Source organism: Erinaceus europaeus, chromosome 23 (genome assembly GCF_950295315.1).
Source record: "Erinaceus europaeus chromosome 23, mEriEur2.1, whole genome shotgun sequence".
Taxonomy (NCBI): Eukaryota; Metazoa; Chordata; class Mammalia; order Eulipotyphla; family Erinaceidae; genus Erinaceus; species Erinaceus europaeus.
The window spans coordinates 6,233,663-6,258,802 of record NC_080184.1 but is presented as its reverse complement, the minus strand read 5'-3'; the positions used below and the strand labels follow the sequence as shown (position 1 = coordinate 6,258,802).

General features: G+C 41.3%; 1 protein-coding gene across 1 annotated transcript; it reads left to right on the top strand.

Annotated features, from left to right (window-relative positions):
• The first annotated feature begins 13 nt into the window (after nt 1-13).
• LOC132535597 (zinc finger protein 878-like) lies at nt 14-23,762 on the top strand. The gene is made up of 6 exons (XM_060182188.1): nt 14-256; nt 5,741-5,803; nt 9,529-9,659; nt 19,609-19,735; nt 19,904-19,961; nt 21,294-23,762. Exons 3-6 carry the CDS (start codon nt 9,645-9,647, stop codon nt 22,201-22,203), a joined length of 1,110 nt encoding a protein of 369 aa, XP_060038171.1. The 5' UTR covers nt 14-256; nt 5,741-5,803; nt 9,529-9,644; the 3' UTR covers nt 22,204-23,762.
• Nucleotides 23,763-25,140: the final 1,378 nt, after the last annotated feature.

Genomic DNA, 25,140 nt, shown 5'->3' with positions numbered 1-25,140 from the left:
GTGTGTGTGTGTGTGTGTGTGTGTGTGTGTGTGTGTGTGTGTGTGTGTGTGTGTGTGTGTGTGTGTGTGGCGGGCTGCTGGTGGGCGGTGCTGCAAAGTGAAAGAAGACACTGCAGGAAGTAAGGCGCACAGGCCATCGAGCTTCTGTTTCTGGGACCTTCTCTTTTCTCTACTTTTCTCTCGGTGTGGCTCTCATCTTCTGCTGATTTGGACCTTGGAGAGGAGTCTTCAGTAGTTCTGCACTGGACGGGATATCGTGAGTGTGGCTCAGTGGTGCTGAGATTGAGAGGGTTTGCCTGAGACTTGCCAGAATATACGGGGAGGCAGCCATATGTGGGGGCGTCTCCCTGGTCAGACCACCACCTCCACTTTACCCTGGGACTGGACTCTCCGTGATGTGTCCTGATCCTTTGTGAGCTTGCTGAACACAGTGCTGTATGGAAAGGGAATGAGATCATCTTCATTTCCTTTTTTCTCTCTCTCTCCTGCAGCGTGGGTGCAGAGATTCTGGGTCCAGTCGCATTCTCGGCTGAGGGTGCTGGGATCTGGACCCAGGATGGGGGAGCAAGGAAGGACCTGCTGACCGCAGGCAAGATGTTCAGGTTGGGTAATCAGCATGTTTGTCAGCACCTGGCAGCCTCCAATTGGGTCCAGTGCAGCTATGAGTGTTCTGCCTTCTTTTAGACCTGGGGTTTCAGTAGATATAAAGTAGCCACTGCTTAGCTCTGGCTTATGGTGGTGCATGGGAGTGTACTTAGGACCTTGGAGCCTCAGGCATAACAGTTTCTTTGATAGCCATTATGCTATCTACCCCTGGCCCTAAGGACTTTATTTTTTCCACCAGAGCACTGATATGGTCTGGTTTATGGTGATGCATGGGATTGAACCTGAGAAACTCTCAAGCATGAGAGTTTCTTTGCATAAGCATTATGCTGTCTACCCCCCCCCCCACACCCAGGACTTCTTTAATTCTTTCTCGTTTTTATTTTTCTCTGTGATACATTTTAAATTTCTATTGTCTGTCAAATCATCCCTGGAGCTGCTGCATTTTGTTTTTATTCAACTCATTCTGGCCTTAGCTGTGAATCTAGCAGAAGGGTCCCATGATTGTACTGTCTTGTAATAAGCTTGTTTGCTAGAGAAGTGTAAGCAGTTCCCCTACCTTAAAGTGAGGGGCAAAGAGATAGATGAAAGACGTTCACAATATTATAGTGGCACCAGTGTAGTGTGAATGTAGAAACTGAGAACGTGGGATCCAACCTAATGCCTGGTGCAAGCTGCGAATCAGGATTTGTCTTTTTTTTTTTTTTATGTTACTTATAATTTTATCACAGCACTGTTCAGCTTATGATTGAACCAGACTTGGGAGTCTCATGAAAGTCATTTGCATTCCCACCGTGCTAGCTATCTCAGCTACTTGTAGTCATATTTTTTTGTATTTATTTTCCCTCTTGTTATCTTTGTTGTTGTTGTTGTTGTTGTAGTTATTACTGATGTCATTGTTGGATAGGACAGAGAGAAATGGAGAGAGGAGGGGAAGACAGAGAGGGGGAGAGAAAGATAGACACCTGCAGACCCGCTTCACTGCCTGTGAAGCGACTCTCCTGCAGGTAGGGAGCCGGGGGCTCCTTCCGCTGGTCCTTGCGCTTTGCACCACCTGCGCTTAACCTGCTGTGCTACCGCACGACTCTCTTAACAATTTTTTTGTTGCTTAAACTTGAACCTGGAAATGGTGCACTTTAGCCAACATCATCCTAATTTGATGCCAGCCATCCCTGAGCACTACTTTTTAGTCCTGGGAATCTCTCCCTCACTCCTTTTCTATTCACAAAACACATGTGTCTGTCCTCAGCTGTGGGTTGGTGATATTCTAAAGGAATCCTGGTTTTATTTTATTTATTTATTTATTATTTATTTATTTTGCCTCCAGGGTTATTGCTGGAACTCAATGCCTTCTACTATGAATCCACTGCTCCTGTGGTAATGTTTTCAATTTTTTTTTGGGGGTAGGACATAGAAAAATTGAGAGAAGAGGGGGAGACAGAGAGGGGAGAGAAAGATAGACACCTGAAGACCTGCTTCACCATTTGTGAGGTGAGCCCCTTGCAGGTGGGGAGCCATGGTCTTGAACCATCATCCTTAGGCTTTGTGCCATGTGAGCTTAACCTGCTACACTACCACCCAGCCCCCAATCCTGTTTCTATTTTGAGTTATTAGGTGATTTTCATTGCTTTTCATAGTTTACCAGAAAGAACAAAGTAACTCTGTGCTTACTCCATAGCCATGTCTAGAAGTCTCTATTTTTTTTTTAAAAAAATGTTTATTTATTCCCTTTTGTTGACCTTGTTGTATTGTTTTAGTTATTATTGTTGTTGTTATTGATGTCGTCATTGTTGGATAGGACAGAGAAATGGAGAGAGGAGGGGAAGACAGAGGGGGGAGAGAAAGATAGACACCTGGGAGTCGCCAGTAGCGCAGCGGCTTAAGCGCAGGTGGCACAAAGTGCAAGGACCAGCGGAAGGATCCTGGTTCGAGACCCTGGCTCCTCACCTGCAGGGAGTCACTTCACAGACGATGAAGTAGGTCTGCAGGTGTCTTTCTCACCTCCTCTCTGTCTTCCCCTCGTCTCTCCATTTCTCTCTGTCCTATCCAACACTGACGGCATCAACAATAAAACAATAAGGGCAACAAAGGGGAATAAATATAATAAAGTTTAAAAAGGGAAGAGAGAAGGGGGAAGAGACCCCTATAGTGCTAATTCATCACTCATAAAACTTCCCTCATATAGGTGGGAACCTGGAACTTAAACCCAGGCCCTTTCACATGGTAATATGTGAATTTTTTTAAAAAGATTTTATTTATTTATTAAGGAGAAAGATAGGAGGAGAGAGAGAAATACCAGACATCATTTTGGTGTATGTGCTGCCGGGAATTGAACTCAGAACATCCTGCTTGAGAGTCCAGTTCCTCAGCCACTGTGTCATGTCCTGGACCATATAACATGTGAGCTTAACTAAGTTCACCACTTTCTCAGCCCCCAAATTTGTTATTTCATTGAAAAAAAAAAACAGTTTTGAGAGGAGCAGTACTCTGGTTAAAAAAAAAAAAAGGAGAGTAGGGTGGTAGCACAGCGGGTTAAGTGCACGTGGTACAAAGCGCAAGTACCGGTGTGAGGATCCCGGTTCAAGCGCCTGTCTCCCCACCTGCAGGGGAGTCGCTTCACAAGCAGTGAAGCAGGTCTGCAGGTGTCTATCTTTCTTTCCCCCTCTCTGTCTTCCCCTCCTCTCTCCATTTCTCTCTGTCGACATCAACAATAAAACAAGGGCAACAAAAGGGAATAAATATAATAAAATAAAATTTTTAAAAAATCATCTGTGAGTTAACAATTATTGAAACTAGGCCATAAGTACAAAGACATTCATTGTAAAGGTATTTGTACTTTGGGATATGCTTTAGTTTTTTTGTTGTTGTTGTTTGTTTTTTAATTTTTTATTATCTTTATTTATTTGTTGGATAGAGACATCCAGAGGTTGAGAGCAAGGGGGAGAAAGAGAGGAGAGAGCCAGAGAGATACCTGCAGCCCTGCTTCACCACTTGTAAAGATTTTCCCCTGCAGGTGGGGACCGTGGACTCAAACCTGGATCCCTGAGCATTGTAACATGCGTTCAGTCAACCAGGTGCACCACCACCCAGCCCCGAGTTTTGTTTGTTTGTTTGTTTGTTTTTTTCTTCTAGGTTTATCACTGGGTCTCTGCGCTGGCACTATGAATTCACTGCTCCTAAAGGCCATTTTCACCATTTTTCTTCTTTTTTTTTTTTTCATTGACTAGAACAAAGAGAAATAGAGAGAGGAGGGAGGAGATAAAGAGAAAGGGAGAAAGATAGGCACCTACAAAACTGCTTCACTACTCACAAAATATCCCCCCCTGCAGGTGGGAAGTGGGAGCTCAAACCTGGAATCCTGAGTGGGTTCTTGCAGTTCCTACTATGTGCGCTTAAGTGGGTGCACCGTCACTCAGCCCTCAATATCCCATTTCTTTTAAATCCTTTTTGCTTTCCCCTGCTACTCTTTCTGACTCAATTCTAAGGCCACATCCATAGGTGTCTGTATTCCCACTCTACTCACCAGACCTGTGCAGGACCCACAGCAGTAAACTGAACCCCTATTGGGAAACACAAAGCATGGCTTTTCTCACTTGTTTCTTTTTTTTCCCCCTTCCAATTTTTTCCCCCTTTATTGGGGAGATTAATGTTTTACAGTAGACAGTAAAAAACAGTAGGTTTTTTTTTTTTTTTTTTGCCTCTAGGGTTATCACTGGGGCACTGTGCTGGTACTCCAAATCTACTTCTCCTGAAGGCCATTTTTTCTTTTATTCACTAAGACAGAGAGAAATTGAGATAGAAGGGGTAGAGAAAGATAGACATCTGCAGACCACCTGTGAAGCAGACCCCCTGCAGGTGGGGACCCAGGGGCTCAAACTGGGATCCTTGCATGGGTCCTTGTGCTTTGTACCATGTGTGCTTAACCAGGTGTGCCACCACCTGACTCCCAAATACAGTAGTTTGGACATAATGTCACAAACACCCCCCCCCCAAGTCCTCTGCCATCATGTTCCAGGACCTGAACAATCCCCACCACCCCTGAATTTTTTTACAGTACACCAACTCCAGTCCAAGTTCTGCTTAGTCTTTTCCCTTCTGTATTTATTTTTCAGTTTCTGTTCATGAGACTTTGGAGCCTTAGACATGAGAGTCTCTTTGCATAACCATTTTGCTATCTACCCCCACCCTGATTCTTTAGGATTTTTTTCATCCTATTTTTTAAAAAATATTTATTCACTTTTGTTGCCCATGTTATTTTATTGTTGTAGTTATTATTGTTATTGATGTAATCGTTGTTGGATAGGACAGAGAGAAATGGAGAGAAGAGGGAAAGAAAGAGAAGGGGAGAGAAAGATAGGTATCTGCAGACATTCTTCACGGCTTGTGAAGTGACTCCACTGCAGGTGAGGAGCCAGGGGCTCGAACTGGGATCTTTATGCCAGTCCTTGCACTTTGTGCCATGTGTGCTTAACCCACTGCACTACCGCCCGATCCTCTCATTAGGTTTTTCTATGTATGCTATCATATAATCTGCAAATAGCAAGAGTTTGACTTCTTCATTCCAATCTGTATCGCTTTAATTCCATGCTCTGGCCTGATTACTCCTGCAAGAACTTCTAACACTATGTTGAATAGCAATGGTGATAGTGGGGAGCCCAGACTAGTAATTAGGTTGGAAGGATAATGCTTCCTGTTTTATTTTGTTTTTTTTGCCTCCAGGGTTGTCACCGGAGATTTGCGCCAGCAGTACAAACCCATGGCATTTTAAATTGAATAGAACATAGAGAAATGGAGAGAGAAGGGCGTGATAGAAAGGGGAAGAGAAAGATAGACACCTCCAGACTGCTTCACCACTTGTGAAGTACCCCCGCTTCAGGTGGGGAGCCAAATAAAGGATCAGATAGCTTATGTGAGACTTAAAAAGGCACCACAAATGTTATGAATTTCATTATACCTGGAAGAATGATAATTATCTTCTGCATGGGGGCAGGTATATATGTTTAAATTATACAGATGAGGAAGTATAAGGAAAGTTAGAATTTAAGTGTAAGAACAATGACTGTGGGCACTGTAATGTTTTTTTTAGATATTTTTATTAAATTACATTGATTTAAAACATACAATTTTTTTTTCCCAGGGAAGTGCTGAGCTCTGGCTTGTGGTGGTGTGGGGGACTGGACCTGGAACACTGAAGCCTCAGGTATAGAAGTTTATTTGCATGTATATGTGAAATTATACCCCTGAAGTGGTCTGAGAGGTGGTGCAGTGGATAAAGCATTGGACTCTCAAGCATGAGGTCCTGAGTTCAAGCCCCGGCAGCAGGCTTGAACCTGAAACCAGGTCCCAGAGTGATGTCTGGTTCTTTCTCTCTCTCCTTCTATCTTTCTCATTAACAAATAAATAAAATATTTTAAAAAAAGAAATTATATCCCTAAAAACTTATACTTTTGTGAAATACCATTAAAGAAACTAAAAAGAAAATACACAGAGACAAGCTATTTGTAGACCTCATAAAGTTATCTAAAAGGTATAATACAAGAGAGTAATGTGCTTATGTTAATTATCAGAGATTGCCTTTTGTTAATGACTGCAAGTCAGAGTTTCTCCTTGAATTGGGTGTCTGTGCATTATATTCACTTTGTCTCAGAAAGATTTGGACAACAGAAGTTGCTCAGCATCATTGTCTGCACAGTCTTGGGTTCATTATCTATCACTGCATTGAATAGTCAACACCCAGGACTTACCAGGGAGCTGTGGAGATGAATATGTTGATATAAATATGTCCATAGTGAAGATAGCAAACATGCCTGAGGCTCTCAGTCCCAGGTTCAATCCTCCACACTGCTATGAGCCAGAGCTGAAGCTCTGAAGTCTCAGGTTCAATTCTCGGCAACACTATAAACCAGAGCTGAGCAGTTCTCTGGTAAAAAGAGATTATATAAGTGATAGCACAAAGAGAGAGAGAGAGAGAGACAATGCACTCTGAGTTCAGCTTCTTTCACAAGGTAATTCCCAAACAAGCCTACAAATTTTAACAACAAATGGCGCCCACGTGGACCTGACCTGCGCATCTCTCAGATAAGTAAAGACAATTTGGCTACCTATGCACTATGGCCTTCTCTTCTGCTTGTGAAGAGATCTCCAAAGGCCTCTGCTCTTTCTTCACGAGACTGTTTTGCTGTTTCTGGAACATTTATCTCTGGACCACTCTGTGGTTCCCACTCGCTTGGGCGAACTCAGAACAGCCAGCGGGAAGAGCCAGCGGGCGGGAGGCGAGGCGCGGAGCTGCTGTTTCCACCTGGTTAAACAGCCAGCCAGCCGGCTGCGCCCAGACAACCCCACGCACTGCGCCCGCAGCCCCGCAGCCCCACAGCCCGCAGGAGGCCGAGGCCAGCACACAAGAGCCCCTGGAGCCCGAGGCCAACATGCAAGAGCCCGAGGCCAGCCCACAGGAGCCGGCTCTCCACCGCGTGGCGCAGGGCACTGGACGCGGGATCCCTCCACGCTGCTCGGCCACTGCGAACGGGGCAGCAGACATGGCAGGGCCATGGGGCAGGGCCGCGGTGGCCTATCATGGCCGCCACCCCTGGGCACCTAGGCCCACGCCTTCTACAAAACTGGCCCGCCTGCCCTTTTGCTATGAATTCTGGAACGATCCCGGACCCCCGGGCTCCCTGCCGAAACTGGGCACACGAGATCTCCAGCCGCCGGTCCGGTCTGAAGGCAGACAAGCTGGAGTACGCAGAGATTTGTGCAGAGATCACAACCTGCAATTCCTAAAAGTGAAGCTGCGCGGGAAGCCACCTCCGGATGGTGAACCCCCCCCCAACAACTAAGACAGTACAGATCTAAATTCGTGTTTAAAATGACATGTCTTCGTAACAAAGGTTTCTCTCCTTGTGTATTAATGACCGTGTTTATGTATATGTTTAAAGTTTGGTAAACAGTAACTTTAAGGCTAAATTCTTACTAGTCAAAGTTAAATGAAAAAGGTTTTCAACGTAATTCTCATAAAGATAAAATTAACTTACATTTAAAGTCTAAGGTAAAAATTAGTTAACAAGCAATATATTTTAACTAAGTTGGTCTAAACAAAAGGTTAAATAGACTTGTTGATATGTAAAACTCTCCATTACCTTCTCTATTAGAAATGGTAGATCGCACAATGGCTATGCTAATTATTCTCATGCCTGAGGTTTCCTCTCCGGCCCACACCTAGGGTGTGTCTCCATCTTGAATGGGTGTAACAAAAGGTTAAAAGACGTTGTTGATATGTAAAAGTCTCAAATTCCTTCTCTATTAGAAACGTTGGATCGTGCAGTAGATATGCTAATAACAAGTTTTGTTTCATAGTAAGTAAGTTGCAGCCAGCTGCCTTTGGGACTCTAGGCTGTTCCCCGCCCCCATGCAAATGCCCATCGAGGCAAGTAGCCCCCCAGAGACAAGAAATGTTTTTTTCTTAAGCTGATAAAGTTTAGTTTGTGCCAGTTTCTTTTTATAAAAATGCCTGTACGATATAGGTTTCTGTTCACCCCACACCCTTGATACTATAGTCATTTAGTTAAAAAGAAAAGGGGGAATTGTCGTATGCTTTACATTGGTTTGTTCTAGCCCTCCCCCGCCAAGAGAATTGGATCAGTCCAGTTAATTTCGCCAGCCCGCTTGGCCCCGCCCCAAGGAACCCCGACAGAGGGTTCCTGAGTTCGAGAGTTTCAGAGTTACAGGGTAAGAGAGAGTTCCACAGTGGAAGAGTTTCAGAGTTCGGAGAGTGCCAGAGTTGGAGAGTTCCTGGGTTCCTGAGTTTGAGAGTAAGAGAGAGTGCTTGTGCCGCCGCAAAGAGACAGCAGAGTTCTGTTCGGTGATTAGTTGGTCTTAGTTTATGAATCGTTGTTCCTGAATAAAGAAATACAGCTTCCTTGCCCAGCCGTTGTCTCCGCGTCTCTGTTACCCGCCCGTGAAGCCAACCCGGCCGGCTAGAGCCTCCGAAATTTTAACAACAGGCAACAAAAGGGAAAAATAAATAAATATTTTTTTAAAAAAAGAAAGAAATACAAGTTCCTCCCACAATAGAAAGCACATCCCCCCCCCAAAAAAAAGAAAGCACACCCACTCACCAATCAGTGGAAAAACAACAGCTAATTTTGGTGCACCCAGAGAGAAGGGAAAACAGACAAAAGTAAAAAAAAAAGCAAACAAACAAATGTGATTGGTGGGCTTTGTAACCTTATAACCAATCAAAATGTATCTTTTCCCAAACCACCCTGTAACCAATCAATGCATGCAGTGCCAGCTTGAAGTGTATATAAGCAGCTTTCCAATTTAGACAGAGTCTAGCATGGTATAAAGTATCTTCCTGCTCTCCATGCAGTCTTGGCCTCAGTCCTTTGGATGTGCTGCATCCTGGAGCTGAAACACCTTGGAGCTGTAACATTCAGCTCTTCTCGGATATTTCCATGACACTTCTTCTTCTAGCGTTTGCCCTTCTTCCGTAGCCAGTCAACAGCGTCAGGTTGAGCCTGATGTCAAGTTTCGAGACCTCCTTTAAATCTGGAGAGGTGACACTAATAGGCAGGATAACTCACTAAATGTTTCCGTAATCTCTTCTTTACACATTGAAAAGCTTGGGTATTGTACATCTTTTATTTATTTGTTTATTCCCTTTCGTTGCCTTTGTTTTTATTGTAGTTATTATTATTGTTGTTGTTGATGTTGTTTTTGGATAGGACAGAGAGAAAGGGAAGACAGAGAGGGGGAGAGAAAGATAGACACCTGCAGACTTGCTTCACCATTTGTGACCCTGGAGGTGGGGAGCCAGAACCAGGATCCTTTACACCAGTCCTTGCGCTTTGTGCCATGTGCGCTTAAGCCGCTGCGCTACTGTCTGACTCCCTGGTATTATATGTCGTTACAATATCTTCCCTATAGGTGCAGTGCTGTCCAGTGAAGAGGCTGTGCTGCTAGATTTAAAGCAGAGTCTCAAGCTATTGCTGTGATTTCTCTTCATTTTCTGACCTGAAGGACATTCAGAGAAAGAGGAAGAGATGGCAGTTTCTTGGGTAAATGACTTGCCTCACATCAGAGCCTGTTTCTTTTTCCTCTTGAATAAGTTGTATTTTAATTTATACATGTTTGATTTACTGCTTCTGTTTTGCCCATCATATTTTTTTTCTGTATCTTTCGCTCTTTCTCCCTCTCTCTTTGGCAGGCCACTGCTCATACTTGGCTTATGGTGGGTCAGGGGATGGAACCTGAGATCCTCAGGCATGAAAGTCTACATAAACTTTTTAATATATTTTTTATATTTATTTATTTATTGTCCCTTTTGTTTCCCTTGTTGTTTTTTATTGTTGTAGTTATTATTGCTGTTGTTGTCATCGCTGTTGGATAGGACAGAGAGAAATGGAGAGAGGAGGGGAAGACAGAGGGGGAGAGAAAGACAGACACCTGAAGACCTGCTTCACCACTTATGAAGCCACTCCCCTGCAAGTGGGGAGCTGGGGGCTTGAACTGGGATCCTTACACTGGTCCTTGCACTTCGCCCCAAGTGTGCTAACCCATTGCGCTACCGCCCAACTCCCTATTTACATAAACTTTATGCTATCTCCCCCACCCTTGTATTTCTATTTTATTTATCATTATTATTATTATTATTATTGTTGTTGTTGTATTTCTTTTCATTTACCCTTAAAACTCTTATTTTTCCACTAATATTATCACTGGTGCTCACTGTCACCATTCTTGACTGTCACATTATATATAGATTGAGATACAGATATAAATAGATAAGATAAATTGGGAGGGGGTTGTATTCACGTGAAGGTGTTAAACTTCCCTCTACAGGTGTGGGAGAGATAGGTCTTGAACCCATCTGGGATCTCACAGATGATCATTTGTGGTCTCTACTAGGTATGCCACCATAAAGACCTTGTTAAATACCTTTTGAGTACCAAGATATAACTCCTGTTGTAAAGTGCAACTTTGTCATACCTAGATAGTTTCAAGTCTTGACAACACAGATAGGCATGAAAAGGGAAACTTCATGGGTGTTACTCTGGTAACTTTCCTTTTTCCCCTCTCATCATCTATTTAGAGAAAATACATAAAATCATTCCAACAAGAATGGTGGAATCATGCACAAATGAAGTCCATTAGAGAAGATACTTCCTTATATTCAGTCTTTACTTTCTCTCTTAAATAGATTAAGATATTTATTTATTTATTATTGTATAGAGAAAGGGGAGGGCTGGGGAGATAGAAAGGGAGAGAGAGAGAGAGGAACCTGCAGCCCAGCTTCACAATTTATGAAGTTTTCCTCCTGCAGGTGGAGACCAAGGGCTTGAACTGGGTCTTTAGACACTATGAAGTGAGCACTTAGCCAATTGTACCAGTGTCTGTCCCCCCAGCCTTCTCTTTTCTCTCTACCCAGGCATTCTATGTGGAATAAAGAATTCTTAACTTGATTAGTGGCGTAGAACTGTTGAAAATGTTTTATTTATTTATTTATTTTGTAAATAAAAGTAATGACACTAATCCAGTATTCTTATTGAGAAAGATGTCTGTCTTGGGATATTAGAGACCTAACACAATTCTGCTTAAGTTTCCATGTATGCTTTTCATAACCTTTGGTTTAAGATATTATAAAAATCAGTAAGTCTACAAAAGGATAAAAACCAGAATTACTCATTTAAAAAAAAAAGAAAAGATAATGAGTGTATTTAGCCAGGTGTGCCACTACCAGCTCCTAGGAAACCTTATTGTTATGATATGCACTTATTTGACAATCAGAGATTATGAGCAATTTTTGTTACATTTATTTCTTTTTCCTTTTATTGCCCATGTTGTTTATTGTTGTAGTTATTATTGTTGTTGTTATTGATGTCATCATTGTTAGAAGAGCAAGAAATGGAGAAAGGAGGGGAAGACAGAGAGGGGGAGAGAAAGACAGACACTTGCAGACCTGCTTCACCGCCTGTGAAGTGACTCCCCCTTGCAGGTGGGGAGCCGGGGGTTCGAACTGGGATCCTTATGCTGGTCCTTGCACTTCGTGCCACGTATGAGCAATTTTTAATTGTCTTGTGACTATTTAAACATCTTCTTAGTTAAAGTAATTAAGTTTATTTCTGCACATTTACTGTGGTTGTCTTTGTCACTGCTACTGAGTTGTGTGAGTACATATATTGCTGATTAGCCCTGTGTCTGATGTATGGCATGTAAATATGTTTTATTTATTTATTTATTTATTTATTTATATTTTTTGACTTTTTTTATAAAGATTTTATTTATTTACTCATGAAGATAGAAGGAGAGAGAAAGAACCAGACATCACTCTGGTACATGTGCAGCCGGGGATTGAACTCAGAATCTCATACTTGAGAGTCCAATGCTTCATCCACTGCGCCACCTCCTGGACCACTGTTTTCTTATTTTTTACTCTATCTCTTTGTCTTGGTGATGGCTCTTATTACTGTACCAAATATTTTATGTTTGATGTAGTCTCAGCGGTTCATTTTTCAATTTTTTTTTAAATTAACTTTATGGTGTCTTTTTATTTTTTTGGGGGGGGGAATTGATGTTTTACATTCAACAGTAAGTACAATAGTTTGTACATGCATAACATTCCCCAGTTTCCCATTTAACAATACAACCCCCACTAGGTCCTCTGAATCCTTCTTGGACCTGTATTCTCCGCACCCGCCCACCCACCCCAGAGTCTTTTACTTTGGTGTGATACGCCAATTCCATTTCAGGTTCTACTTCTGTTTTCTTTTCTGATCTTGTTTTTTAACTTCGGCCTGAGAGTGAGATCATCCCATATTCATCCTTCTGTTTCTGACTTATTTCACTCAACATGATTTTTTTAAGGTCCATCCAAGATCAGCTGAAAACGGTAAAGTCACCATTTTTTATACCTGAGTAGTATTCCATTGTGTATATATACCACAACTTGCTCAGCCACTCATCTGTTGTTAGACACCTGGGTTGCTTCCAGGTTTTGGCTATTACAAATTGTGCTGCTAAGAACATATGTGTACACAGATCTTTTTGGATGGATATGTTGGGTTCCATAGGATATATAATTTTTTTTATCTTTGATGTTGATAATTATTATAATCCACCAGTAACCAACATTGTTGCTTGGCATAAGTCTTTTATTTATTTTCATAACAATTTAGTTTTTGAAGATTATGTCTTGGAAATTTTTTTTTGTTACATTCATAGGGTTCAAATGTATTATGGGTGTAGCCTCAGGTCATGCCACCTTCCAGACACCAAGTTACAGATGCTACCATGACTCCATCCCATCTTCTCTGGCAGACAAACTCACCAATGTGTCCTGGACCCTCACATCTCCAGAGATCTGGTCCACTAGGGTTAGATACAGACTGGGGGTATGGGTCAACATGTCAATGCCTGTGTTCACTGGAGAAGCAATTACAGAAGCCAGAATTCTTATCTTCTGCTCTCCAAAACAAGCTTGATTCATACTCCCAATGGGGAAGAAGTAAGAGGGTTCTGAACTCCAGCTTCACCAGTACCCAGAGAGAGATGAAAAAGGAGAGGGGCATATGGAGGTAGTAATGTTGTCATGAGTGGCTTGGAGGGGAAGAGAGGATTGAATCAGAAAAAAAGGAAGCAACTATGTATAAATGTAGACAGATGGTTGTAGAGAAGATGGTTGATGTGTAAAACTTTAGGGGACCTGTGGTGGACTGCAGTGGGGAGACCAAAGATTCACAACCCTGGTGGTGGGAGTGGTGTGGATTCAAACCCCTGTTGACATGTAATTCTGTGATATAAAAATAAATATAAAAAGGGAGAAAATGTATTATGGTGGTAAGAGAATTAAGTAGTGACCTCTTGGTGTGGAAAAGTAAACTATGTATCGTCTGGACTTTATCCATTTTCTTTGTTGAAATATATTTTCTTTTTTATTATTTTTTAAAATTAATTAATTAATTAATAATATTTATTTTATTTATTTATTCCCTTTTGTTGCCCTTGTTGTTTTATTGTTGTAGTTATTATTGTTGTTGTCATTGTTGGATAAGACAGAGAGAAATGGAGAGAGGAGGGGAAGACAGAGAGGAGAAGAGAAAGACAGACACCTGCAGACCTGCTTCACCGCCTGTGAAGGGGAGCCGGGGTTCGAACCAGGATCCTTATGTCAGTCCTTGTGCTTTGCGCCACCTGCGCTTAACCCGCTGCGCTACAGCCCGATTCCCACTTTTTTTTTATTATTAATATCTTTATTTATTGGATAGAAACAGCCAGAAATTGAGAGGAAAGGAAAAGTTAAATTGTCTCCTGTGTATCTAAGTGTTTTATCAGAAAATTGGTTGGTCAACTAATTTTGTCAGGTCTCTATATTCTTTTGCTAGTGGTCCTGTGGTGGCAAAATCATTTATTGAGGCACCACATGAGTTCCAAGTTATTTCATTTTTTTTAAAGATTTTATTTATTTATTAATGAGAAACATAGGAGGAGAGACAAAGAGCCGACATCACTCTGGTACATGTGCTGCTGGGGACTGAACTCAGGAACTCATGCTTGAGAGTTCGCTGCTTTATCCACTGTGCCACCTCCCGGACCACCCAAGTTATTTCATTTTAAAGTGTTTTCATTATATTATTATTTTAAACTGGTGTTTATATATATATATATATATATATATATATATATATATATATATGTATTTTAAAATTATTATAATTATTTTTTGGAAACAGAAATAGAGAGGGAAAGGGGTCATAGGGAGAGAGACAACATCCCCAGCACTGTTTCACCACTCACAAAGATTTCCCCCTGCAAGTGGGGACTGTGGGCTCAAACCTGGGTCCTTGGGCATTGTAACATGTGCGTTCAACCAGGTGCGCCACCACATGACCCTTCAGTTTATTCTATTATTAATCCTAGAAATAAGTAAACTAGGAGATAACTCAATCCATAGAAATACTTTACAATGTGAGGCCCTGAAGTCAAGTTTCTCAGCCACCACATTGGTGTGCTATACATAGAGAAGAAATTTCACAGGTGAGTATGTGGTAATGTCTCTCCTACTTTCTCTGTCTCCACATTTCTTTCTGCCTCTCTCTTCTCTCTAAAAGGAGAAATATACTTTTTCTTTTTTTTTAATAATGACTCTTTTTTAATATTTATTTATTCCCTTTTGTTGCCCTTGTTAATTCATTCTTGTAGTTAATATTGATGCTGTTGTTGAATAGGACAGAGAGAAATAGAGAGAGGAGGGAAGACAGAGAGGGGGAAAGATAGATACCTGCAGACCTGCTTCACCGCTTGTGAAGCGACTGCCCTGCAGGTGGGGAGCCAGGGGTCAAACCGGGTTCCTTACGCCCCCGGTCCTTGTGCTTTGTGCCACCTGCGCTTCACCTGCTGTGCTACAGCCCGACTCCCAAGAGTCGGCATCTCCCTCATGTGTTGCTGCAAAATTGAGCCTGTGTGAGAGAGCAAGCAGTGCTCTGTCCTCACTCCAGTCCTGGCGGCTGTAAATCACTAACTGCATTGTATAAGAAAGTGGATTTGGGGAGACAACATCCTTTCCGTGCAAAAGACTTTTATGTTTGATGTTCTTTTTTTTTTTGAGATTTTATTAATTTATTAGAAAGATAGGGGGAGAGATAGAAAGAACCAGATATCACTCTGGTACATGTGCTGCCAGGGTTTGAACTCCAGACCTCACGCTTAAGAGTCCAGTGCTTTATCCACTGCACCACCTCCCGGACCACTATGCTTGATGTTCTAAGATCCTAAATTCAATCCCCTGCATCACCATAAATTAGAGCTGAGCACTATTCTTTATCCTCCTTACCTATATTTCATTAGTAATTTTAAAAAAACTATTAAAATAAAATAGTGCACAAATGGCAAAATAGCTCAGTCAGATAGTTGACCTCTTAGCAGTGTAGTGTAAGGTCTTCATTTGAGTCAGGCCCCTATCACACTACAGGCAGCTTCAGTATTGGGGTATCTTTCTGTCTTTTATTGTCTCTTTCTTCCTGGAAAATATAACATAAAGGAATAAAATCCCACTGATGGAAGCATAAAAAGTAAAAATAGATGAATTTGTTAATTGGTGGCTCTCCCAGTCCTGAATCTGTTCTTGGGCCTGTTTATCCAGCCTCCCAAGTGCAGTTAAATTAGGCCCTTCCTCTCTTAAGGGACATAAGACACTGTCATTGTAACAGACTTCCACAGAAGTTCCTTCCTCCCCATAGTATCTTTTTTTTTTTAATTTAAGAAAGGAGACATTAACAAACCATAGAATAAGAGGGGTACAGTTCCGCACAATTCCCATAACCCGATCTCCATATTCCATCCCTTCCCTTGATAGCCTTCCCATTCTCTATCTCTCTGGGAGTATGGATCCAGGGTTGTTGTAGGTTGCAGAGGGTGGAAGGTCTGGCTTCTGTAATTGCTTCCCCACTGAACATGGGCGTTGACTGGTCAGTCCATACTCCCAGTCTGCCTCTCTCTTTCCCTAGTAGGGTGGGGCTCTGGGGAAGTGGAGCTCCAGTACACATTGATGGGGTCGTCTGTCCAGGGAAGTCTGGTCAGCATCTTGCTGGCATCTGGAACCTGGTGGCTGAAAAGAGAGTTAACTTACAAAGCCAAACAAATTGTTGAACAATCATGGACCTACAGACTGGAATAGTACAGATGAAGTGTTGCATGCTTTTGTGTACTTTTGCTTTCAGGTATATATTTTTCCCCTAGTTTATGGGCACTTGTTAACCTATGCTCTATCTCAGGGGACCTGGACTATATCTAGGTTTGGGGACTTTATTGGGGAGTGGACCACCTGGAATGGAATTAGAGAATACTATGAAAGGAAAGGTCTCACCTGAGTGATGAAGCTGAAGGGTTGTCATTCCACACCTGAAGTCACAGTCACAGTCTGGGCACAGTCTGAAGTGAAGCATGTTGGGGTGGCGCTTGTTGCGTTGATTAGGTTGCGATCTGCAGATGCAATATTATTTGATATGAATTGAGAGCAGCTTGCAGGAAAGTGGGTCCCACCCTAAAGTTCTAGGACTGAGGGAAAGGTCTCACTCCAGTGATAAAGCTGAAGGGTTGTCATTTCACACTTGAAGTCTCTGGTCACAGTCTGAAGTGAAGCATGTTGTGGTGGCACTCATTGCGTTGATTAGGTTGTGATTGGCAGATCCAATATTCTTTGATTTGAATTGAGAGCGGCATGCAGGAAAGTGGGCCCCACCCAAAGGTTCCAGGACTGGGGGGGAAATATAGGCTCTCTAGTGGAAATGTGAGGTTCCTGTTGTCTTAGGGTTCAAGAAGACAATGGATAGTTATTGTTATCATCAAATTATTTGGTGATTGGGTTAACTTTGAAAAGTTCCTTGTTAGGGTTTGGGGTATAATATCCAGCATCTTGTATATAGCTGTGCTACCGGTTGCTTCTGTTCTCCCTGGTCTAGGCTTTTGAGAGAGTCAACATATCAAAGACAGCCTATATATTAAAAAGACTCAGTCTGTGTTTTAAGAAGTTCTAGACATATGATCAATTTTCCCCCTCATATTAATTAAATAGTGGTTTATGTGTTTACACTTTAATAGGAATGCACTTAAACACCATTCCCACCACCAAAAGACTGTGTCCCATCCCCACTACCCCCCAACCCCCCGCCTCACCGGGAAGCCCAGTGGCCACCCTCCCCTTCACCACCATAGTATCTTTTTATATTTCTAAATTATATTTTACTTCCTATTATAGAGAGAAATTGAGGAGGATGTAGAAATCTGGATAACACTTCTCCTCCTACTTCTTCTCTTCCTTCTCCTCCTACTCGTCTTTCTGCTACTAAGGTTATTTCTTGGGCTCAGTGTCAGAACTGTGACTCCACTGCTCTAGAAAGCCATTTTTTCTTTCCATTTTTTTAAAAAATATTTATTTATTTATTCCCTTTTGTTGCCCTTGTTTTATCATTGTAGTTATTCTTGTTGTCGTTGGATAGAACATAGAGAAATGGAGAGAGGAGGTGAAGACAGAGTGGTAGAGAAAGATAGACACCTGCAGACCTGTTTCACTGCTTTTGAAGCAACCCCCCTGCTGGTGGAGAGCCGGGGACTCGAACCGGGATCCTTATGCCAGTCTTTGTGCCTTGCACCACATGCACTTAACCCACTGCGCTACCACCCGACTCCCTCTTTCCACTTTTTTTTAAAGGACAGAAGGAAATGGAGAGAGGAGCAGAGGTAGAGAGAGACCTGCAGGCCTGTTTCACTGCTCATGAAGTTCCCCCCTCTTAGGTGGGAATCAGGGCACAAACCTAGGTCCTGTTTCATGGTGATATGTACACTTAAGCAGTTGCACCACTGCCCTGCCCCTGATAATACTTATTTTATTTGTATAACATTCTTACATTTTAGCCTTTTATGGGGGGGGGGTCACTGACACTACAGAGAAGCCTAATGTGGTATGACTACTCTAAATAGTGTTGTTGTTGTTGTTACTGCTGTCACTGTTGTTGGATAGGACAAAGAGAAATCAAGAGGGGAGGGATTGACAGAGACCCATTTCACCACTTGTGAAATGATTCCCCTGCAGGTGGGGAGCCATGGGCTTGAAACTGGATCCTTGCACCATTCGTTGTGCTTTCGCCATGTGCGCTTAACCCGCTGCTCTACCACCTGGCCTCCAATGATGTTAATTTTATAAAGAACTATGTGTGGCTAGAGATGTTTTATTTCTAACAAATATATAATCATCATCATGTTTTCTTTTCTTTACCTATCAGTTTATCACTATGGCTTCATTATGAATTCGCTATACCCAGTGGCCATTGTCTTTTGTACTTATATTTTTGAATTTTATATGGGTGAAGAGAATTTAATAGGGAAAGTGAAGTAGAGATATCTCAACCTATCTCTGTGTGGGTGTCATATGAGTTTGTTGTTCATATCTAATACATGAAATTGGGAGTCGGGCAGTAGCACAGCGGGTTAAGTGCACCTGGGGCAAAGCACAGGGACCCGGCATAGGGAGCCCGGTTCTAGTCCCCAGCTCTCCACCTGCAGGGGAGTTGCTTCACAGGCGGTGAAGTAGGTCTGCAGGTGTCTGTCTTTCTCTCCCCCTCTCTGTCTTCCCTGCCTCTCTCCATTTCTCTCTGTCCTATCCAACAATGACGACATCAACAACGACAAAACAACGACAATAAAAAGCAGGCAACAAAAGAGAAAATAAGTAAAATATATTTAATACATGAAATTAATGTTTATTTTCTTGTAATGAGAAGAACTGAAGATACTAAGAAGACACACCAGACTTTGAGTTCTAAGGCACCTGGGACTATAGGTTAAATACCAGTTACCTTCTACTTTACTCTCCCTATCAAATTCTCTTTACCTATATAAGCTTTAAATTATAAATAAGGAAAAAAATGTCCAGAACTGCTCCACCACTTGTGAAGAGTACACACCCCACCCCCCTGCATGTAAGAACGATGATATTGAATCTAGGTACTTTTAGATGGCAATATGAGCACACTGTCAGTTGTACTTCCACACAGCCATTAAGGTTTTCTCATTCTGTGGTCTGAGAGGTGGCGCTGTGGCTAAGGTACTAGACTCTCATGCATGAGGTACTGAGTTCAATCCCCAGCAGCACATGTACCAGAGTGATGTCTGGTTCTTTCTCTCTCTCGCCTATCTTTCTCATTAATAAGTAAATAAAATCTTTTTTAAAAAAGGTTTTATCATTCATTAATTACAAATCTATAGAGGGGAAATAGTGAGAATAGGGTATCACTCTGTCACAGGAGATGCCAGGGATTGTACTTAGAGCTTCATAATAGAGAGTCCAATGTTCTAATCAATGTACCAACTTCAAGGCCATGATTATGAGGCAAGTCACCAAAGACACGTTTGCAGGTGAGACCATCATTCACAGGCTTCATAAAGTAGAGACTGAATGGCTAATCTGCTGTCACTCTGGCATCTTCTCACATAAACACACTGCACGTTTTTTAGGGCTCAGTGACCTATGAAGATGTAACTGTGATATTCACTCAAGAGGAGTGGGCACTATTAAACCCTGCAGAGAAGAAACTCTACAGAGATGTGATGGGGGAAAACTTCAGGAACTTTCTTTCAATAGGTAACTATAATAGCCTTAACTTTTCAGTTAGGAGACAAATCACTTTTTGTTCAACAGTATAGAAATGGAAAACTGGTAAGTGAGCTAGGTTTGGTTGTGACTCACGATGAATCAAAAATTCAGTCTATTTGTATAATTTCTAATACTTTTTATATTTTGTAATTTTAGAAAAGTTACAAGACCATTCCAGCAAAGAGCAGCATAACTTCCATGGGAGTATACATAGGTGAGAGTTACATTCCCAGTAAAACATGATGTCCCACCCAGAAAGCTACTGTGTTTCGAAAATTTTGTCTATGTGTTCTGTACTGAGACCTGGTGCCTGCATGGTTTCCCTGTGTGAGTAGACTCATAGGTTCTTAATTGTGTGCTCTTTACTGATTTAACAATCACATAGCATCTCTTTTAATACAATTTATTAAGAAAATAAAATTTATCATCACTGTCACAAATAGGTTTTTAAATTATTTCATTAAAAATGCTTCATGAATAGGTTATAAAATAGTCGGACCAGTGATTCAAATATGATATATGTGATGTATGTGACTGAGGTTCCTATTTGAGTGACTAGCAACAAAAGTCTCCATAATGATGGTCTCCATTATCTCTTTTCTTTTTTTTTTAATATTTATTTATTCCCTTTTGTTGCCCTTATTGTTTTATTGTTGTAGTTATCATTGTTGTTATTGATGTCATTGTTGGCTAGGACAGAGAGAAATAGAGAGAGGAGGGGGAGAGAAAGATAGACACCTGCAGACTTGCTTCACCACTTGTGAAGCATCTCCCCTGCAGGTGGGGAGCCGGGGGCTTGAACCGGGATCCTTACATTGGTCCTTGTGCTTTGCGCCACGTGCGCTTAACTGCTGCACTACCACCTGACTCCCTACTATTTGTCTTTTCTGCACTTTATAGGAAAATCTTTCTCGCATGTTACAAGTAAATGGAAATTTTACAAGGGGGACAAAAGATGCTTGGTACTTCTAAAACATTACACTTGGAAACAGTAAGAACATCTTCAGTGTATGAATATGCATGTTTTTATGCACTTCAAGGTAGTCCTTATAAATTTTGTTATTAACAAAAGGTAGTTCAATTAATAAATACAAAATAGTGGTCTGGGAGGTGGCGCAGTTGATAAGGCATTGGACTCTCAAGCATGAGGTCTTGAGTTCAGTCCTCAGCAGCACATGTACCAGAGTGATGTCTGGTTCTTTCTCTCTCCTATCATTTCTCATAAATAAATAAATAAAATCTTAAATACATATATATATATATATATATATGTCCTGTAAAGATATCATTAGTCATGGCATACCATATTTATTTATATGAAAGTATTCAATTTTTACCAAAATTTTTTTGACTTTTATTTTTAACTTGTGAGATCCTTTTTATAATTTTGAATGTTTGTGATTTTTTTAGTATAGATTTTTAGTCAAATCTATTGATAATGTCTATGAGTTTGTGGCTTATTTTGTAAAATAATGTCCTGCATTTTGATTAATAGAATCAATTACAGTTTTGTTCATTAAAATGTCATTTATTAATTATTTTACAGTAATAGAGTGATGAAAATCTCTGAGGACAAAGCAAGTCAGAATGGTAAAAAACCTCAAGAATGTGAAGTATACAACAAATTATTCACTTACTCTATTCATCTTCAAAAACATGGAAGAACTCACAGGCAAGAGAAACCCTATGAGTGTAAACAATGTATTAAAACATTCAGTTCTCGCAGTTCTCTTTGGATACATGGAAGAATTCACAGTGGAGAGAAACCCTATGAATGTAAACAATGTAGTAAAGCATTCAGTTATTTTGCTTCTTTTCAGCTGCATGAAAGAATTCACAGTGGAGAGAAACCCTATGAATGTAAACACTGTAGTAAAGCATTCAGTCACGCCGGTAATCTTCGGAAACATGAAAGAATGCACAGTGGAGAGAAACCCTATGAATGTATACAATGTAATAAAACATTCAGCTATTCTGCTTCTCTTCGGAGACATGAAAGAATGCACAGTGGAGAGAAACCCCATGAATGTAAACAATGTAGTAAAACATTCAGTCAAGCCAGTTATCTTCGGACACATGAAAGAACTCACAGTGGAGAGAAACCCTATAAATGTAAACAATGTAATAAAGCATTCAGCTATTCCTCTTCTCTTCAACTGCATGAAAGAACTCACAGTGGAGAGAAACCCTATGAATGTAAACAATGTAGTAAAGTATTCAGGCAAGCCAGTTATCTTCGGACACATGAAAGAATGCACAGTGGAGAGAAACCCTATGAATGTAAACAATGTAGTAAAGCATTCAGGCAAGCCAGTTATCTTCAGATACATCAAAGAATGCACAGTGGAGAGAAACCCTATGAATGTAAACAATGTAGTAAAACATTCAGGCAAGCCAGTCATCTTCGGACACATGAAAGAACTCACAGTGGAGAGAAACCCTATGAATGTAAATAATGTACTAAAACATTCAGTTGTTCCATTAATCTTCAGACACATGAAAATACAGTTGAAATACAGTGTAATAGGGTTTCTTTTCACTGTATTTCCCCTATGAATGTTAACAATATAGCAAAACATAGGAAACCCTATGAACGTTAACTATATAGTGCGCTTACCCCGCTGTGCTACCACCCAACTCCCAAGATTCTTTTTATTATTTCAGTATCCACATATTTTTTTAGGCATTGTGTCCCAACACATGATGAGTCTTAGAGAATGTTCTGTCAGTAGTGCTGGGAGTTGGGACACCTGGCTGAGTGTGTGTGTTGTAGTGCCCAAAGAACTGGGTTTTAGCCCCAGGCCCTACCTGCTCAGGGAAAACTGTGGAACAGGTGAACCAGTACTGCAGAGAGAATTTTCCATGTGCATTTGAAAAGAATATGTATTTTTAAATTTTTTTATTATATTTATTTAATTTTTGGTTATAGACTGTCAAATCAAGAGAGAAAGAGGAGATAGAGAGGGAGAGACAGAGACACGCCTGCAGCACTGCTTCACCACTTTCAAAACTTTCCCTTTGCAGGTGGGGACAGGGGGATTGAACCAAGATCTTTACATATTAAAGTTCATGTTTTTTTAAGAACTAAGCAACCACAAGAAAAGCTGCCCACAAGAAAAAGCCTGGCTTCCCCTTTTCTGCTCCCCTCTCTCTGAGCCATTTAGATAACTCCGAGCTGGGCCATCAAGAATGATGTTGCAAAATGTGTGTTCATGTGTAAGGTTAAAAATATAGAATTAACCAGCCCTATTGGCTTCTGTATCTGCCACTTTGCATAAAATATAAGATGGTGCCATAGGACAGAATTTAAAATGTATACTTTAGATATAAGTGTGTATGTGCCTCCCACTTGCACAAGTGCCCCTACACCCCTCTGGCTCTTTAGATAAGAGTTTATGCCCCCTAGGAGCCGGGCGGTGGGTTAAGTGTATATGGCGCAAAGTGCAAGGACTGGCTCAAGGATCCTGGCTCCCCACCTGCAGGGGACTCACTTCATGGTGGTGAAGCAAGTCTGCAAGTGTCTATCTTTCTCTCCCCCTCTCTGTCTTCCTCTCCTCTCTCCATTTCTCTCTATCCTATCCAACAACAACAATATCAATATTAACTTCTTCTTCTTCTAGCATTTGCCCTTCTTCCGTAGCCAGTTAACAGCGTCAGGTTGAGCCTGATGTAAAGTTTTGAGACCTCCTTTGAACAACAAGGGCAACAAAAGGGAATAAATCAATAGAAAAAAAAAGAGTGTATGCCCCCATCCAAGGGGGATATTTAAGACCCTAGTTTTCAGGGTTAGTCGGTTCTCAAGCAATGGTGCTTCTGTGGCATTCCAGCTTATGGGCCCCTCAGCTGAGCCCCCACTGTGTGTGTGTCTTCTGTGTGAGTTAACTTTCCATATACTTTTTGTGTTTGAGTGAATAAATACCTCAACTTCCTCTGTTTCCTGCGTTGGCCTCAGTTTGTAATGGAGACAGTCAGAAATAAAATTTAACAAGTCAGTCATATCTATGACTTCATTTAAGGTTTGTGCTTTTTTTCTTTGTCAGATCTCTTATTTAAAAGTTAGGTAAAGTCATTATAAAGACTGCACAGAAATCTTTCATCCACATATTTGACTCCAACACTAAGAGGAATTGTTTGTTTTTTTATGTCTGCTGAGTTAAAGACTCCCATTCAAATCCAATGAAAATAATGTAGTAATTAGATCAGTTCTTTGATCTGGAAATTATTAATAGCTATATGATAGAGAGATAGGAACTGAGCAAACTCAAGTTGCTGGGCTGTTGATAGCCTGATGATTCTGTCATCACCAAGACATCCCAGAGGCCTGGGAATGGGTTCAGTGAAGTGCCTCTTATCTGTGTCCAAGTGGCCCATAGCCATCACTGTCCTCTTCTCCATCCTTCATGGAGATCTGTGTAGACAGGGTGTGCATGGATCTGCTAGGCCCTGTCTTTACAGATGTTTAACCAAAGAGCTCATCAACCAGGTCCTTCCTCTGCTCTATCTCCCCACAGATGGGGCATGTGTCTTTCATCATCAACACAGTCCAGTGCTGGTGAGAGTGGGTACTAGCAAGGACTCTACACCCAGGATCCTGAGCCAGAGAGACAGGGTCTAGGATCCCAGAAGTGCTTTTATATTCTCCTAATCTTCCTCTTATTACCTGGCTCTGAAAAAATCATTAAGTCAAATTCCAAATGTCAAAGTGGCTCAAATTCTCTGTGCTTTGACATGAAAACTAAAATTCACAATCTCCATGTCTGTAGAAATAACAGAAGAGACACTACTGTAGAAGTGCACATCTGGTAAAATCAAGTGTCTGTGTGTTTATTATTCTTTTTTTCCTAAAGGACTATCAGTATTCAGCTAGCAAACTGCCTGGAGAGACAGACTTCTTCAAGCATTCTGTCACCTCTGGTTCTACCTCAGCTGCCAAGAGCTTTTTAAATCTATGTCTTTCATCCTATCCCTTCTTGCCTACAGTCACTGAATGTGAAGAGTGTCCTGTGAGCTTATCTCCCAAGCCCCCTTATGGCCCATGGTGCTGCCCCAGACTGCATGTTCCTCATCTTTCCTGCTCAGGAATGTATCAACCCCAGACTGATGGTGGCTGTGGTGTGGGTCTATGCCCTACGATCTTACAGTCTTGTAAACTACTACTAATCACAAATAAGAATCTTGTGAAATAAAGTCAGTAGATACATAATAATGTAAGTGCAGATTCTGATGCAGGCTTAAATATGATAGTTTCTGCACATTTCTCAGGAAACCTACCTACAATCCTTATAGGTAAGCAAGCAGAAATATTGGGCATAAATAGCATAATAGTTATGCAAACAGACTCTCATGCTTGAGACTCCATAGTCCCAGGTTCAGTCCCCCGCACCACCATAAAC